General features: G+C 42.0%; 1 protein-coding gene across 1 annotated transcript in view; it reads right to left on the minus strand.

Moving 5' to 3' along the window:
• si:ch211-51h4.2 (uncharacterized) overlaps positions 1-17,028 on the minus strand; it is a 422,439-nt gene that overhangs the window by 207,193 nt on the left and 198,218 nt on the right. Inside the window, exon 10 of the mRNA XM_059946111.1 lies at positions 1,773-1,831. Within this exon, the coding sequence (XP_059802094.1) occupies positions 1,773-1,831 (59 nt within the window). The remainder of the gene's footprint in view (positions 1-1,772; positions 1,832-17,028) is intronic.

Genomic DNA, 17,028 nt, shown 5'->3' on the forward strand with positions numbered 1-17,028 from the left:
CAGAGCATTCCACATATCCACCACTCTCTGGGTGAAAAAGTTTTTCCGCATCTCTGTTCTAAATGGCCTACCCCTTATTCTTAAACTGTGGCCTTTAGTTCTGGACTCACCTATCAGCGGGAACATGCTTCCTGCCTCCAGTGTGTCCAATCCCTTAATAATCTTATATATTTCAATCAGATCCCCTCTCATCCTTCTAAATTCCAGTGTATACAAGCCCAGTCGCTCCGATCTTTCAACATATGACAGTCCCGCCATTCCGGGAATTAACCTTGTGAACCTACGCTGCAGTCCCTCAATAGCAAGAATGTCCTTCCTCAAATTTGGAGACCAAAACTGCACACAATACTCCAGGTGGGGTCTCACCAGGGCCCTGTACAGCTACAGAAGGATCTCTTTACTCCTATACTCAATTCCTCTTGTTATAAAGGCCAGCATGCCATTAGCTTTCTTCACTGCCTGCTGTACCTGCATGCTTGCTTTCATTGACTGATGTACAAGAACACCTAGATCACGTTGTACTTCCCCTTTTCCTAACTCGACTCCATTTAGATAGTAATCTGCCTTCCTGTTCTTGCCATCGCGGATAACCTCACATTTATCCACATTAAACTGCATCTGCCATACATTTGCCCACTCACCCAACCTGTTCAAGTCACCCTTCATTCTCATAACATCCTCCTGACATTTCACACTGCCACCCAGCTTTGTGTCATCAGCAAATTTGCTAATGTTACTTTTAATCCCTCCATCTAAATCATTAATGTATATTGTAAATTGCTGTGGTCCCAGCACCAAACCTTGCGGTACCCCACTGGTCACAGCCTGTCATTCCAAAAGGGACCCGTTAATCGCTACTCTTTGTTTCCTGTCAGCCAGCCAATTTTCAATCCATGTCAGTACTCTGCCCCCAGTACCGCATGCCCTAAATTTGCCTACTAATTTCCTATGTGGGACTACATCAAAAGCTTTCTGGAAGTCCAGGTACACTACAACCACTGGCTCTCCCTTGTCCATTTTCATAGTTACATCCTCAAAAAACTCCAGAAGATTAGTCAAGCATGATTTTCCCTTCATGAATCCATGCTGATTTGGACTGATCCTTCTACTGCTATCCAAATGTGTCGTAATTTCCTCTTTAATAATTGACTCCAGCATCTTTCCCACCACTGACATCAGGCTAACTGATGTCAAGAACACGCTTTGTCAATAAAGTAAATTCCACAAGCTTTTGAAGTATCAGATATATAACCTATTTCACATATTTCATGATTATGTAGGTCTCACCCTGGATAACACTTGAATTCAATCATGTAAATCTTTATCTGAAAAAATAATACTCTATCACGTTCTGCTGATAAAGGATTGTCCAGATTAAAAGGCAACATAAAATGTGGTTTTAATATGAACAAGGAAATAATATTGATCACATCAGCTTATTTCTTCCTACTACTAAGTAGGAAGAATCTGCTTCAGAAAATGTTAATATTGCTTGCTGCTGGATTCCCTAGATCATATTCACAAGGATTTTGTGGTGATTTTTAAAATTTGTTTTAGTTTTGTCTCAAACTTTTTTTTAGATAAGACATACTTTATCAAATTACAAGGGAACCAAAAGAATTTGAAATACAGCTTAAGTTTAGCTTATCCTGTTCACAGAAAATAATTATTGATGGGGTAAAATATGTTTATTAAAACAGATTACTATAACAAGTATTGTTAACAATTGCAACATTTAGTTCAAAAAATGTTTAAACATGCTTAAATCTTACCTGAGATCTCTTTCGTGAAATTTTAGAAAATAACATTGGCATCACATTTACAATGCCTCCTAAACAAAAGCATGAAAACATATTAGTTTAATTTAAATTTGATTATGTAGCACAATTGTAAGCTAGATCTAAAGATCTCTAATAATTCCAAAGAACAAAATTTAGCACTGAATTAATTCTGTTTAATGCAGATTTTATTATTATTAATTTTAAGTACTTTTGCTTGGTCTACGAGTTGCAGTGACGATCTAAAATGCGTTCCTTTAAGAATGCCATTTTGCCACTCACCTTGAGCATAAGACCTTAAGAAGTTGGCCCTTTGAATCTTGGGTGATTTATTTTCCCTGTCAGCCCTATTCTCCTGCTCTCTCCTTATTATCATTGACACCCTTACTAATTAAGTAGCTATTACCATCCACTTTAAATATACCCAATTGTCTGTGGCAATGAATTCAACAGATTCACAACCCTCTGCCTAAAGAAATTACTCCCTATCTCTGCTCTGAAGGGACATATTTGCACTCTTGAGGTTGTTTGCTCTGGTTCAGAACTCCCCCAACATTGGAACTATTGTCTGCACAACCACACTATCAGGTCTTCCAATATTTGGTTGGTTTCAATGAGATATCCCACATTCAGGCCAAGAGCCATCAAATGCTCCTCACATGTTAACCCTTTCATTTCTGGAATAATTCTTGTAAACTTATCTTGGACCCTCTCCAACATCAGCACATTCTTTCTGAGATAAGAGGCCAAAAGCTGATCACAATACTTAAAAGTCTGAAGAACTCTTTCTGAAGTCTCAGCATTACATCCTTACTTTTATATTCTCATGTTCTTGAAATAAATGCTGACATTGCATTTGCCTTCCTTACTACTGATTCAGCCTGTTAGTTAACCTTCAGGGAATCCTGCAGGAGGACTCCCAAGTCCCCTTGCAATTCTGATTTCTGAATATGTTTTCTTTTTAGAAAATAGTCTATGCCTTGTTCCTTCTAACAATGTTCATGACCATACACTTCCCTACACTGTACTCCATCTGTCATTTCTTTGCCCATTCTCCTCATTTGTCCAAGTCCTTCTACAAATTCCTTGCTTTCCCAACACTAACTGCCTTTAAGGGACTCTGACTCAAGAGTAGAAAAGCAAATGCAGAGTTATAAGCACCTGCCTGCCTACCAATGTAAATGTTTACTTATCGTATGTCAGTTTTGTTCTTTGCCATGCACTGGCCACAGCTGAAACTTTGAGGCAAGAGTGGGATGAGTTTGCATGTCCTAAGCAAATATGCACCACATTTATTTTATCATTTAAATAATATTATTTGCAAATTAAATTGCTCACATGAAACTTTGTTCAGGCTTAATTGATGTGAACAAAACACCAACAAAATTAATGAAAAACAGATGTTTGAAAAGTAATTAACATTAAAAGATTTTAACATACTTAATTTTAAATCAGAACATGTCCATGTTTAATCAAATGTTTTGCATTGAACAACGCTTGTTATTGAAAAAGAATATCTTAGCATTGCAAATAAGTATTTTTTTCTCAGAGTTAAACAATCTTAGGGTATGAAAGTTGAGTTGAAAATCTATTGTTTTCCAAAATTAGCATATTTGATATTGGAATCAAAAACAGTAAAAAGATACTGTGTTAATGTAGCAGAAAGAGTTGAGGTTCTGTAGCCAGGACCTTAATGGTGGAAGATTTGGCAATGGTAATGCATTGAACATTAAGTTCAAGATCAAGTTTTTTATAATTTCAACTGTATACATGTATATCGCCAAACAAAACATTCCTCCGGACCAAGGTGCACAACACAGTATGTATAACTCAAAACATAACACAAAGTAATATTAAGGTGCATTAATCACAAGTGAAAAAGTAAACAGCATAATGCTTCTGGCACTTAATACATGATGAGACCTGGGTGGTGGCAGAGTTCAGTAGTCTCATGGCCTGGGGGCAGAAGCTGCTTCCCATCTGATGCATTATCAATAACTCCAAAAGACTGGAAGTCGAGTAAATACTGAAAGGCTTTTATTAGCAGTAAAACAGAGCACGTCCATGCTGGATGACTGTGGGAGGAGCAGAGACACAATCACCTTTATCCAGGGGTCTGTGGGATGAGCCACAGGAGCAGTCAGCAGAGGGGCGTGTCCAGACAGATATACATGGTTTACCACACCATCCCAGTGCCTCCTCATACGGTACCTCCTGGCTGATGGTAGGGGAGTCAAAGAAATTGGTTTTCGGATGGGGAGGATCATTGACAATGCTAAGGACCCTGCCGAGGTAGCACTCCTGGTACGTACCTCAGCTGGTTGGAAGAGACACCCGAATGATCCTTTCAGCAGAAAATGGTTGGTGGTTAGACTTTTAGATCAGATTAGATTAGCTTTTATTTGTCACATTTACTTTGAAACATATACAATCCCTTCTCTAGAGGTGCAGCTCGTTAGCCCCATGCTAACAGCCACCAGACTCAACAGTGAGAAAACCACCTTCCTCAGAACTCTTTATGTCCACGGTCGATATGATTTGAGTCCCGCCAAATCTGTGAGGTTGAGGTGCCTCATTCACCCGAACCCCCATTTGTGTGAATACTGTGTAACTTACTGCTCCCAACCAATCACCCTTCAGCAAGAAATAACAGACTCTTCACTGCATACAATTATAAAGAAAGTATATTTACAAACGTTAACTTAACCAAAGAGTTATTAAAGAATAAAAAACCCAAAAGGGTCCATCATAATTAAACAGTGAAATGTGAACAGGCTCAAGCTCAAGTCTTGCAAAAGCTGTTGTGTCTGACGTACTCACGGTGCCTACTCTCTTTCACTGTTCCCTGGTAAAACTCCCCCCTTGGGCTCCAGCAGATTCCCACCAGTTTGAATCCTATGGCCGGTTCTCTCAAGCTTCTTCTCTCTCCATCTCCCACCAAAAAAAGACCTTGGCCCACCGCAGTGTCCATTACAAAACCTCTCCCACAGCGTTCTCTAGAACCTTCTCCCAATTCCACCTTTCTGATTGGATGACACAACATTCCGAAGCATCCCTTATCTTTAACCCAAACACCACCAACAGAACACGCTGATTCTACAGAAAATTACTTCATGAAATACTTGACAACATTAGCAGTAAAATATTTACCAGGGCATTCCACAGACAATGAAATGCGCAATTTGCATTGACGGCCAACATAGTCCAAGAACGTGCTGGGGGCAGCCTGCAAGTATTGCCATGCTTCTGGCACCGACATAGCATACCTATAACTTATTAACTTCAACCATACACATTTAGAATGTGGAAGGAAACCAGAGCACTAGGGGGAAACCCACACAGTCACAGGGAGAATGCACAAATGCTTTCGGAGAGTGGCATGAACTGAACCCCAATTGCTTGTGCTGGCTGCAAAGCGTTACGCTAACCGCAAAACTACCATGCCACATATTGGTCAATGTCTTGGGGGCAGTTATTGCGATACAAATGTTACTTGCCCAATTCTTATATCCACATTTATATTTGATGCCTTGCTATAATTACATCTTTGTGCTACAGATTAGTTCATCATTACATCTTTCAATAATTCAAATCGCTGGACTATACTTTTATGATTCATTAGACACAGCTGCTCTTTAACAAATAACAAGGAGACTTCCTGCTTAGAGATTTGAGTCTATTCATACCCCCTTCCTCCATGATCAGCAACTTATGTTCCATCCAACCTTCGTTTCCAAACAGAACAGTCAGACTTCTTCCAATCGCATGGCAAGTAACACTTGGAACTGCATCACCAACATATGCCAGCCTTGAGTCTCTGGAAGCTTTCTTGCCTGAGTCAGAAATGTCTGCGTTCCAGAGACTCTCTGTAACTGACGTAATTATTACAGCAGTTTACTACGTGGCTACTGTTCAATGTTAGAGCTGGCAATGTTCTGATGGGAGAAAGAAATAATTGGAGTTAATTCTAAATGCCAAAATAACATGGTGATAAGTAGACTTAATTAGACACTGATTCAAAATTCAACTAATTTGTTGAATTGAATTCAGAAAGTCAACTCAAATTAAAAAGGAAGGCACTCAGCCAGATTTTCAAACCTGACAACACTTCAGCATTCTTTGGTGCCATTTCAGATCTAACTCATCGCAATAAAATTTAGTTTGGTGTACTTGAGCTCCTGGGATTCAGTTCAGTCAGTTGCAATCACAGTAATACCAGCTAAATTCTAATAGGAAAGAACTGTGGGTTCAGCTCATTTACGGAATGTCCAGTTTCTAGAAAGATCATCATTCACTACTTCTTTAATTTCCCACCTTGAATATCGAGGAGCAGATAGGGAGACAGATTCTGGAAAGGTGTAATAATAACAGGGTTATCATGGCAGCAGATATTAATTTCACAAATATTGATTGGCATCTCCCTAGAGCAAGGGGTTTAGATGGGGTGCAGTTTGTTAGGTGTGTTCAGGAAGGTTTCTTGACACAATATGTAGATAAGCCTACAAGAGGCAAGGCTGTACTTGGTCTGGTATTGGGAAATGAACTTAGTCAGGTGTCAGATCTCTCAGTGGGAGAGCATTTTGGAGACAGTGAACACAATTCTATCTCCTTTACCATAGCATTGGAGAGGGATAAGAACAGACAAGTTAGGAATGTGTTTTAATGGGAGTAAAATTAAATATGAGGCTATCAGGCAGGAACTTGGAAGCATAAATTGGGGACAGATTTTTCTCAGGAAAATGTATGGAAGAAATGTGGCAAATGTGCAGGGGATATTTGCATGGAGTTCTGCATGGGTACATTTCAATGAGACAGGGAAAGGATGATAGGATACAGGAACTGTGGTGTACAGAAGGCAAAGAGTGGTTGTAGACGCGTCGTATTCTGCAAGGAAGTCGGTCAGCAGTGGTGTGCCTCGGAGATCTGTTCTGGGACCCCGACTCCGTGATTTTTATAAATAACATGGATGAGGAAGTGGAGGGATGGGTAGGAAGTTCGCTGATGACACTAAGGTTGGAGATGTTGCGGATAGTGTGGGGAGCTGTCAGATGTTACAGCGGGTCATTGATAGGATGCAAAACTGGGCTGAGAAGTGGCAGATGGAGCTCAACTCAGATAAGTGTGAGGTGGTTCACTTTGGTAGGTCAAATATGATGGCAGAATATAATGTTAAAGGCATGACCCTTGGCAGTGTGGAGGGTCAGAGTCCATAGGACACTCAAAGCTGCTGTGCAGGCTGACTCTGTGGTTAAGAAGGCATATGGTGCATTGGCCTTCATCAATCGTGGGATTGAGTTTAAGAGTTGAGAGGTAATGTTGCATCTGTATAGGACCCTGGTCAGACCCCACTTGGAGTATCGTGCTTAGTTCTGGTCACCTCACTACAGGATGGATGTGGAAACTATAGAAAGGGTGCAGAAGAGATTTACAAGGATGTTGCCTGGAGTGGGAAGCACATCTTATGAGAATAGGTTGAGTGAAATCGGCCTTTTCTTCTTGGAGTGATGGAGGATGAGAGGTGTATAAGATGATGAGAGGCATTGATCTTGTGTATAGTCAGAGGCATTTTCCCAGGGCTGAAATGGCTAGCACGAGAGGGCACAGTTTTAAGGTGCTTGGAAGTAGGTACAGAGGAGACATCAGGGGTAGGTTTTTTTATGTAGAGAGTGGTGAGTGCATGGAATGGGCTGCTGGAGACAGTGGTGGAGGCGGATACGATAGGGACTTTTGGATAGATACATGGAGCTTAGAAAAATATAAGGCTATGGGTAACCCTAGGTAATTTCTAAGGTAAAAACATGTTCTGCACAGCCTTGTGGGCCGAAGGGCCTGTATTGTGCTGTATGTTTTCTATGTTTCTAACTCCTGCAGTCCATTTACTGAAGGTCTGCTCACATCACTGCTAGGAATGAGAAACACATACAAAATGCTGTAGGAACTCAGCAAGTCAGGCAGCATCTATGGAGGGGGATGGAAATGGGGCCGAGACCTTTCATCAGGACTGAATAATTATTTCCCACTTTGGATGCCTCCTGACTTACTGAGTTCCTCCAGCATTTTACCATTTTGCATGTGTTGATCAAGATTTTCACCATCTGCAGACTCACTTGTGTGTTAATAATGAGTTGCAGGATTTTGGCCCAGAGGTAATGATTAGTGATGTTGCTAAGATGGGTTAGTTTAAGATTAGAATTGAAACTTCCAGTTACTTGTGCTCCGATGTGTCACCCTTCTCAACACTGCTGGTTGAAACCGCTGTTTTCTAATGTTGTACATGGTAATAACTTGGCACAAACATTATTGTCACTTGGTCAACCAAGGTCAAATATAATTTGGACTTTTTAATGGGATTTGTTTCCATCGGCAACTTGCTTGAATTTCAGCAATTTTAATTATCCTGATTCTCATTAGAAATTATTCAGTCATATTTTCTGGGAATGCCCCATTATCAAAGACTATTGGAGGGGGATACACAATGCCCTACAAGACATCTTTAAATGTGAAATACCCTTAGAAAGTAAGACCATATATTTTGGGTACATACCTCAAGAATGGTTGAAAAGAGATAAATATTTAATGAATATACTGCTGGTGGCTGGTAAAAAGACTCCTACTAGGAAATGGTTATCACAGGAGAGCCCAACTTTAAATGTATGGATGGAAATTACAATGGACATTTACAAAATGGAGAAGATAGCAGCATCTGTTAATCATAAGTTGGAACAATTTGATTCATACTGGGAAAAATGGTTTAATTACATAACACCTCATAGGCCTGATTTTATTCTCACAAATCAATGAATATGTTGTAAAAAAAATCACTTCCTACTCGTACACAGTTTTCTCCTTTCACTTGTTCTTTCTTTCCTCTCTTTTCTATAAATGTATACCTCAGATAAATATTATGTGGACATTTGTGGCATATATGACTATATGATATATATGTACAATATCTGAAATACATCTTATGGAAATGTTTGTTTGATGATGAACTTCAATAAAAAAAAATTACAAAAAAAAAACTATTCAGTTTAACAAGGAATGAAATCCAGAAGGAGTGAAGAAACCTTTCAAATCAAAGTGCTTTCTCGTAAAAATATAATTTTATATTTAGATAATAATATAAAAGATAGTATTATATTTAGATAAAAATATAAAAGATAGTAAAAATATAATTTTAATTTAGGTTTCGGAAAAGTTGTAGTTATATCTGCATACAAAGTCAGGAATCAAAAGGTTGAGCATGATGGGAGCAGTGTGTGGAGTTGTATATATTTCAATTGAAGAGGTATTGTAGGTAAGGCAGATGAGCTTATAATCAGGACTTTGTAGCCATTAGTGAGACTTGGTTGCAGGAGAGGCAGGATTGGCCGTCAAATGTTCCAGGGTTACATTGTTTTAGATGTGGTTGAGCGGGAGCGATTCTAGGGGGAGTGGTGACATTACAAATCAGGGAAAATGTCATGGCTGAACTCAGACAGGGCAGACTGGAGAGCTCTATGGGTGCAACTGAGAAATAAGAAAGGGCTGACCACTTCAATGGCATTATATTGTAGACCACCCAACACTCAGTGGGATTTAGAGCAGCAAATTTATAGAGAATTGACATTACTTCTTACATCCTTCGCATACATGAGTAAAAATCTTTGCATTGTGTCTCTATCTGAATGTGCAATGTACTAATTATAGTAATTTGTAATAAATAGTATGCACAGCAGAACAGTCAACATAGCTTAGAAATGCAATCGTGTCAGCGTAAATTAAGCAGTCTGATGGCCTGGTGGAAGCAGCTGTCCCGGAGCCAATTGGTTTCGGCTTTAATGCTGCGGTACTGTTTCCTGGATGGTAGCAGTAGGAGGAGTTTGTGATTGGGGTGACTCAGGTCTTCAGTGATTATTTGGGCCCTTTTTAGGCACCTGTCACTGTAAATGCCCTGAATATTGGGAAGTTCACATCCACAGATGCACTGGATTGTCCGTACCACTCTCTGCAGAGTCCTGCGATCGAGGGAGGTACAGTTCCCATACCAGGCAGTGATGCAGCCAGTCAGGGTGTTCTCAGTTGTGCCCCTGTAGAAAGTCCTCAGGATTTGGGGACTCATGCCAAACTTCTTCAGCTGTGAGGTGAAAGAGGCACTGTTGCGATTTTTTTTAAACCACATAGCCGGTATGTATAGACCACGTGAGATCCTTGGTGATGTGTATGCTGAGGAACTTGAAGCTGTTCACCCTCTCAACCCCAGATCCATTGATGTCAATAGGGGTTAGCCTGTCTCCATTCCTCCTGTAAACCACAACCAGCCTCTTTGGTTTTACGACATTGAGGGAGAGGTTGCTTTCTTGACACCACTGTGGCAGGGTGATGATTTCTTCTCTGTCGGCTGCCTCATTATTATTTGAGATAAGGCCAATCAATGTAGTATCATCTGCAAATTTAATTAGCTGTTTGGAGCTGTGAGTGGCAACACAGTCATGGGTGTACAGCGAGTAAAAGGGGGGGGGGCTTAGGACACAGCCCTGGGGGGGGGGGGGGTTCCTGTGTTGAGTGTCAGAAGGGCAGAGGTGAGGGAGACCACTCTTACCACCTGCTGGTGATCTGACAGGAAGTCCAGGATCCAGCTACACAAGGCAGGGTGGGAGCTGAGGTCTCCTAGCTTCTTGTCAAGCCTGACGGGAATGATTGTGTTGAATGCTGAATGGCAGTCCAAGAACAGCATTCTCACATCTCTCCTCTCCAGGTGTGTAAGGACAGTGTGTAGAGCCCTGACTATTCCGTCATCTGTTGATCGGTTGTGTCGTTAGGCGAATGGTAGGGGCTCCAGTTTGGGTGGTAGCAAGCTGCAGATGTAGTCCTTGACCAGCCTCTGAAGGCATTTGCTTATTATTGAGGTGAGATACAGAGGCTCAGGTTCTACAACTTCTCAATCAGGATTGTGGGAATGATGGCATTAAATGCTGAGCTATAGTCGATAAACAGCATCCTGATGTAGGTTAGCTTTGAGGAATAGCTAATTGGTGTTCCGCTGTTTAAGAAAGACCCTAAAATAAGCCAGGAAATTATAGGCCAATGAGCCTGACATCAGTCATGAGTAAGTTATTGTAAGGTATTCTAAGGGACCAGATATATAAGTAGATGGATAAACAAGGATTGATGGGGGGTATAGTGGACAGCAAGGAAGACAATTAAAGCCTGCAGTGGGATCTGGGCCAGCTGGGAAAAAGGGCTGAAAAATGCCAAAGGGAATTCAATGTAGACAAGTTTGAGGCAATGTTACACTTTGGGAGGATCTACCAGGGTAGGATCTACACAGTAAATGGTAGGACACTGAGGAGTATGGTAGAACAGAAAGATCTGAGAGTACAGATCCATAATTCCTTCAAAGTAGTGTCATATTTAAGTAGAGTCGTAAAGAAAGCTTTTGGCACGTTGGCCTTCCTAAATCCAGGTATTGAGTACAGGAGCTGGAATGTTATGTTACAGTATAAAATGTTGTTGATGCCTAATTTGGAGTATTTTGTGAAATTCTGGACATCTACCTACAGGATAGATATCAAAAAGATTGAAAGAGTGCAGAGAAAATTTACAAGGATGCTTCCAGGATTTACAAGGATGTTGAGGAGCTGAGTTATAAGGAAAGGATGAATAAATAGGCTAGGACTTCACTCCCTAGAGTGTAAGAGTGTAAAAGAATAAGGGGAGATTTGACAGAGGTATATAAAATTATATGAGTGATGGGTGGAAATGAATTGAATTGAATTGACTTTATTTTTTACATACTTGACATACATGAGTAAAAATCTTTACGCTACGTCTCCGTCTAAATGTGCAATGTGCAATAATAGTAACTTATAAAAATTTATAATAAATAGAACGGTCAATCTAATCTAATATAGAGTACACTCAAATCAACTTGAGTTAATCAGTCTGATGGCCTGGTGGAAGAAGCTGTCCCAGAGCCTGTTGGTCCTGGCTTTTATGCTGTGGTACCATTTCCCAGATGGTAGCAGCTGGAATGGATTGTGGTTGGGGTGACACGGGTCCCCAATGATCCCCAATTTACCTGTTCTTGTAAATGTCCTGAATCATGGGAAGTTCACGACTACAGATGCACAGGGTTGTCCGCACTACTCTCTGCAGAGTCCTGCGATTAAGGGAGGTGCAGTTCCCATACCAGGCATTGATGCAGCCAGTCAGGATGCTCTCAATTGTGCTCCTGTAGAAAGTTCTTAAGATTTGAGGACCCTTACCAAACTTCCTCAACCGTCTGAGGTGAAAGTGGCACTGTTGTGCCTTTTTCACCACACAGCTGGTGTGTACAGACCACGTGAGATTCTTGGTGATGTGGATGCCGAGGAACTTGAAGCTGTTTACCCTCTCAACCCCAGCTCCACTGATGTCTATAGGGGTAGCCCGTCTCCATTCCTCTTGTAATCCACAAACAGCTCCTTTGTTTTTGTGACATTAAAGGAGAGGTCGTTTTTTTTGACACCACTGTGTCAGACAAATGACTTCTTCCCTATAGGCCACCTTATTATTGTTTCCGATAAGGCCAATCAATGTAGTGTCATCGACAAATTTAATTAGCAGATGAGAGCTGTGGGTGGCAACACAGTCATGGGTATACAGAGAGTAAAGGTGCAGACTCAGTACACAGCCCTGAGGAGCTCCTATATTGAGAGTCAGAGGGGTGGAGGTGAGGGAGCCCACTCTGACCACCAGCTGGCGATCTGACAGGAAGTCCAGGATCCACCTGCACAAGGCAAAAATCAAGGCTGAGATCCCTGAGCTTCTTGTCGAGCCTGGATGGAACTATGGTGTTGAATACTGAACTGAAGTCCAAGAACACAAGTATCCTTCTTCTTCAGAAGTTCAAGGACGGTATGTAGAGCAGTGGCTATTGCATTGTCTTTTGATCAGTTATGTTGGTAGGCGAATTGTAGAGGGTCCAGTTTGGTTGGTATCAAGCTGCAGATGTAATTCTAGACGTGCCTCTCAAAGCATTTGCTTATTATTGAGGTGAGTGTGACAGGATGCCAGTTACCTTGGTCTTTTTTGGAAAAATTTGAAGCAGTAGGGCACTCTACACTGAGAGACAGAGAGTTTAAAAATGTCAGTCAACACACCTGACAGTTTTGCAGCACACACCTGGGAGCCTTGCGACTGTCCACTTGTCGGAAACATCTGCATACCTCAGCCTCAGAGATGACCGGGTTACAGGTTGTAGCAGTGGCTTTCTTCAGAGGCTAAGAGTTAGTGACATCGAACCGAGCGTAAAAGCAATTGAGCTCATCTGGGAGAGTGGCCTCGATGTTGGCGAGAGCACAACGTTTGGCTTTGAGGTCTGCGATGGTATACAGCCTTCATCACAAGTCACGTGTGCTATTCGTTGTGAATCTTGACGCAATCTTCTCCTTATATTGTTTTGCAGCCTTGACAGCTTTGCACAGATCACAGCTGCTTTTCTTGAGCTCAAGTTGATCTCCAGCAATGCAAGCTCGATGTTGCGCTGCAAGTACTGCTCGCACGGAACTACTGTTTCTGGTCCAGGAAGACCCTGACTGACTTCTGGGGTAGACCGATCTCTACCAAAGGAGTTGTAAGACGCTCCTTCCTTCTACTAACTGCAGCTCACCCTCGGGCAAGGTGGAGCACCTTCTTTGCTCCTTGATCAGCGTCACATGAAGTGATGGACACTGGTGGTAGATGGGCATATGAACAGCTGGTGCATATCACAAGTCCTGATTATATGACTATGACACTAGACATTCAATTTATGGCGAGTAGGGGTCACCTGACTCATAAAGACATTGCCCAGAAGGCAGCAACAGCAAACCTCTTCTGAAGAAATATTTGCCAAGAACATTCACGGGCATGGAAAGACCACGATCTTTACGTCATATAACATGGGACATAATGCACGATACAAGATTATGAGGAATATCGATAGGGTAAATATACGCAGGCTTTTCCAACTGAGAGTGGTTGAGACTAGAACTGGTGATCATCGATTAAAGGTGAAAGGTGAAATGTTTAAGGGAGCTTCTTCACTCTGAGGGTAGTGAGAGTGTGGAACAAGCTGCCAGCAGAAGTGGTGCATGTGGGTTTGATGTCAAGATTTAAGAGAAATTTGGATAGATAAATGGATGAAAGAGGTATGGAACGGCCATTGCCAAGGTGCAGGTCGATGGGACTAAGCAGATTAATAGATTGGCACAAACTAGATGGGCTGAAAGGCCTCTTTCTATTCTGCAGTGTTCTATGGTTTTGTGAGTCTAACATCACAGATATCACTTGTCTTCAAAGAACAGGGGTTTCCTTCCTCCACCACTGATGCTGCCCTCCATTTCCCAGACATCCACTCTCACCACTTCTTTCACCACCCTAACAAACAGAGAGTTCTCCTTCTCTTTGCCTACCACCCCAGGAGCCTCCACATCCAGCACAGCATTCTCCGCAATTTCTGTCACCTTCAACGGGACACTACCATCAAACACATCTTTAGCTCCCCCCTCTCCATTCTCTGCTGTCCACAGGGGTTGCTCCCTCTGTGATTACTTGTCCATCCATCCCTCCACACTAATCTCCCTCCAGGTACTCAACCCTGCGAGCAGAAGAACTGCTACTACTCCTGCCCATCCACCTCTTCCATCATCTCTTTTCAGGGCCCCAAACAGTCCCTCCAGGTGAGATAGCAATTTATTTGCGAGCCTGTTAGGATCGTCTACGCTATCTGATATTTCTGACACAGCTTCCTCTGCACTGGTGAGACCTGACATGGACTGTGACAAGCACCTTCGCTCCATCTACAACAAGCAGATTGTCCCAGTGGCCAACAACTTTAATTCCAATCCCCACTCCCATTCCGACATGTCAGTCTATGGCCTCCTCTACTGCTGTGATGAGGTTGGAGGAACAACACCTCAAATTCTGTCTGGATAGAGTCCAACTTGATGGCATGAACTTTGATTTCTCTAACTTAGTAATTTTTCTCCCTCCCCATTCTCCCTTTTTCCATTCCCATTCTGATTCCCCTCTTACTTCTTCTGCTTGTCACCTCCCCCTCGTGTCCCCCTTCCTTCCTTTTTGCCCATGGTCCACTCTCCTCTCCTTTCTTCTTCAGCCCATTTTCTACCTATCACCTCCCAGCTTCTCAGTTCATTCCCCCCTCTCTCACCCACCTTGCACCATCTGTCACCTTCCAGCTCGTCGTCTTCTCCTTCTTATTCTGGCTTCTTCCCCCTTCCTTTCTAGTCTTGATGAAGGGTCTCGGCTGAAAACGTGACTGTTTATTCCTTTCCATAGATGCAGCTCTTCCAGCATTTTGTATGTGTTACTCAAAGGTGATTCTGGTTTCTTTGGGTATCACACAATATAATTTGGCAGTTATGATCAGAAACACACTCCAAAGGCGTGGCTTTGGTAGGAGAAACAGAACTTGCATGGTTTCTTAGTGCCTTTCTGAATCAAAACCTGGGATGAAAGGGCAGCTCAGTCATGTTTCCCTGCAAACCCACCATTGTCCATAGCTCTGGAACCAATGCAAGAAACATTAGGATGCTGTGCTGATTTCTTGTCAGGCCCGAAGTTTACCAGTGGGGCCCCACATGTAACATTTTTGGGAAAGCATTGATTAATACTTTCTGACTATAAACTGCTTCTGATAATGCAGATTACTCAGCCAATAAGGACTTTCTTCACCACCCTGAGGCTTCTTAACAACTTCATCTGTCTCCCTTGAAACCTTCAAGGATCTGTGTACACATTCTCCAAAATTAAATTTTCAATAGCACATGAGTATTCTATCTTTTAATGTGCAATTCCTGTATTGTTTGCTCTTCCCAGATGCAATGCCTCAAACCGTTCCAGATGGAATTCCATTTGTTACAGTGCGCTGATATCTTCTTGTAGCCCACAATTTCAAACACACTGCCAATTAGTAGCTGCCCCGCTGTCAGGCTACAGCAACACAGGAATGGGCAGTCAAATGCTAATTTACAGGGATAAATGAAAGTCTTCGAAGTCTTTGATGTACTCTGTTCCCTGGTTCCACGCTATTCTCATCTGGCTTTATCTCCCTTCTCCTTTGCCAGGTTGCTACAGTGCTGTACTTCCTGGCACTCTGTGTTATGGGCAGTGATTACTGTAAAATACACAACAGACTCAGTTGAAATGGAATACCTTGTCAGAATTATGGACTCCTTCTCTACAATTTATTTTATTTACCCAAATCTCAGTAGCATTATAAATGCATTCAACATAAGTTCCAGAATATCTCAGTGGGATCAACGGGCTGTTCTTCACTGGGGATCATTGTTTTGATTAGCAGACAGCTGTCTGTTCTTCCAGCTTTGATAGTACAGTAAACTGCTTCAAAATTAAGGAATTAAGGATGCTCCCAGAACACCACACAATCCCTGGTCTGTCACTGCCTCTACACAGATACTATATGATCCTCCTTTACCCTAAAGGAGAGAGAAACCGGGGAATTATAGACCCGTTAGTGAGGGACAGAGAAACCGGGGAATTATAGACCCGTTAGTCTGATATCGGTGGTGGGGAAAATGCTAGAGTCGGTTATCAAAGATGTGATAACAGCACATTTGGAAAGAGGTGAAATCATTGGACAAATTCAGCATGTATTTGTGAAAGGAAAATCATGTCTGACGAATCTTATAGAATTTTTTGAAGATGTAACTAGCAGAGTGGATAGAGAACTGGTTGGCAGACAGGAAGCAAAGAGTGGGAGTAAACGGGACCTTTTCAGAATGGAAGGCAGTGACTAGTGGGGTACCGCAAGGCTCAGTGCTGGGACCCCAGTTGTTTATAATATATATTAATGATTTAGACAAGGGAATTAAATGCAGCATCTCCAAGTTTGCGGATGACACGAAGCTGGGCGGCGGTGTTAGCTGTGAGGAGGATGCTAAGAGGATGCAGGGTGACTTGGATAGGTTAGGTGAGTGGGCAAATCCACGGCAGATGCAATTTAATGTGGATAAATATGAGGTTATCCACTTTGGTTGCAAGAACAGGAAAACAGATTATTATCTGAACGGTGGCCGATTAGGAAAAGGGGAGATGCAACGAGACCTGGGTGTCATTGTACACCAGTCATTGAAGGTGGGTATGCAGGTACAGCAGGCGTTGAAAAAGGCAAATGGTATGTTGGCATTCATAGCAAAAGGATTTGAGTACAGGAGCAGGGAGGTTGTACTGCAGTTGTACAAGGCCTTGGTGAGACCACACCTAG

The sequence above is a fragment of the Hypanus sabinus genome, chromosome 2 (genome assembly GCF_030144855.1).
Source record: "Hypanus sabinus isolate sHypSab1 chromosome 2, sHypSab1.hap1, whole genome shotgun sequence".
Lineage (NCBI taxonomy): Eukaryota > Metazoa > Chordata > Chondrichthyes > Myliobatiformes > Dasyatidae > Hypanus > Hypanus sabinus.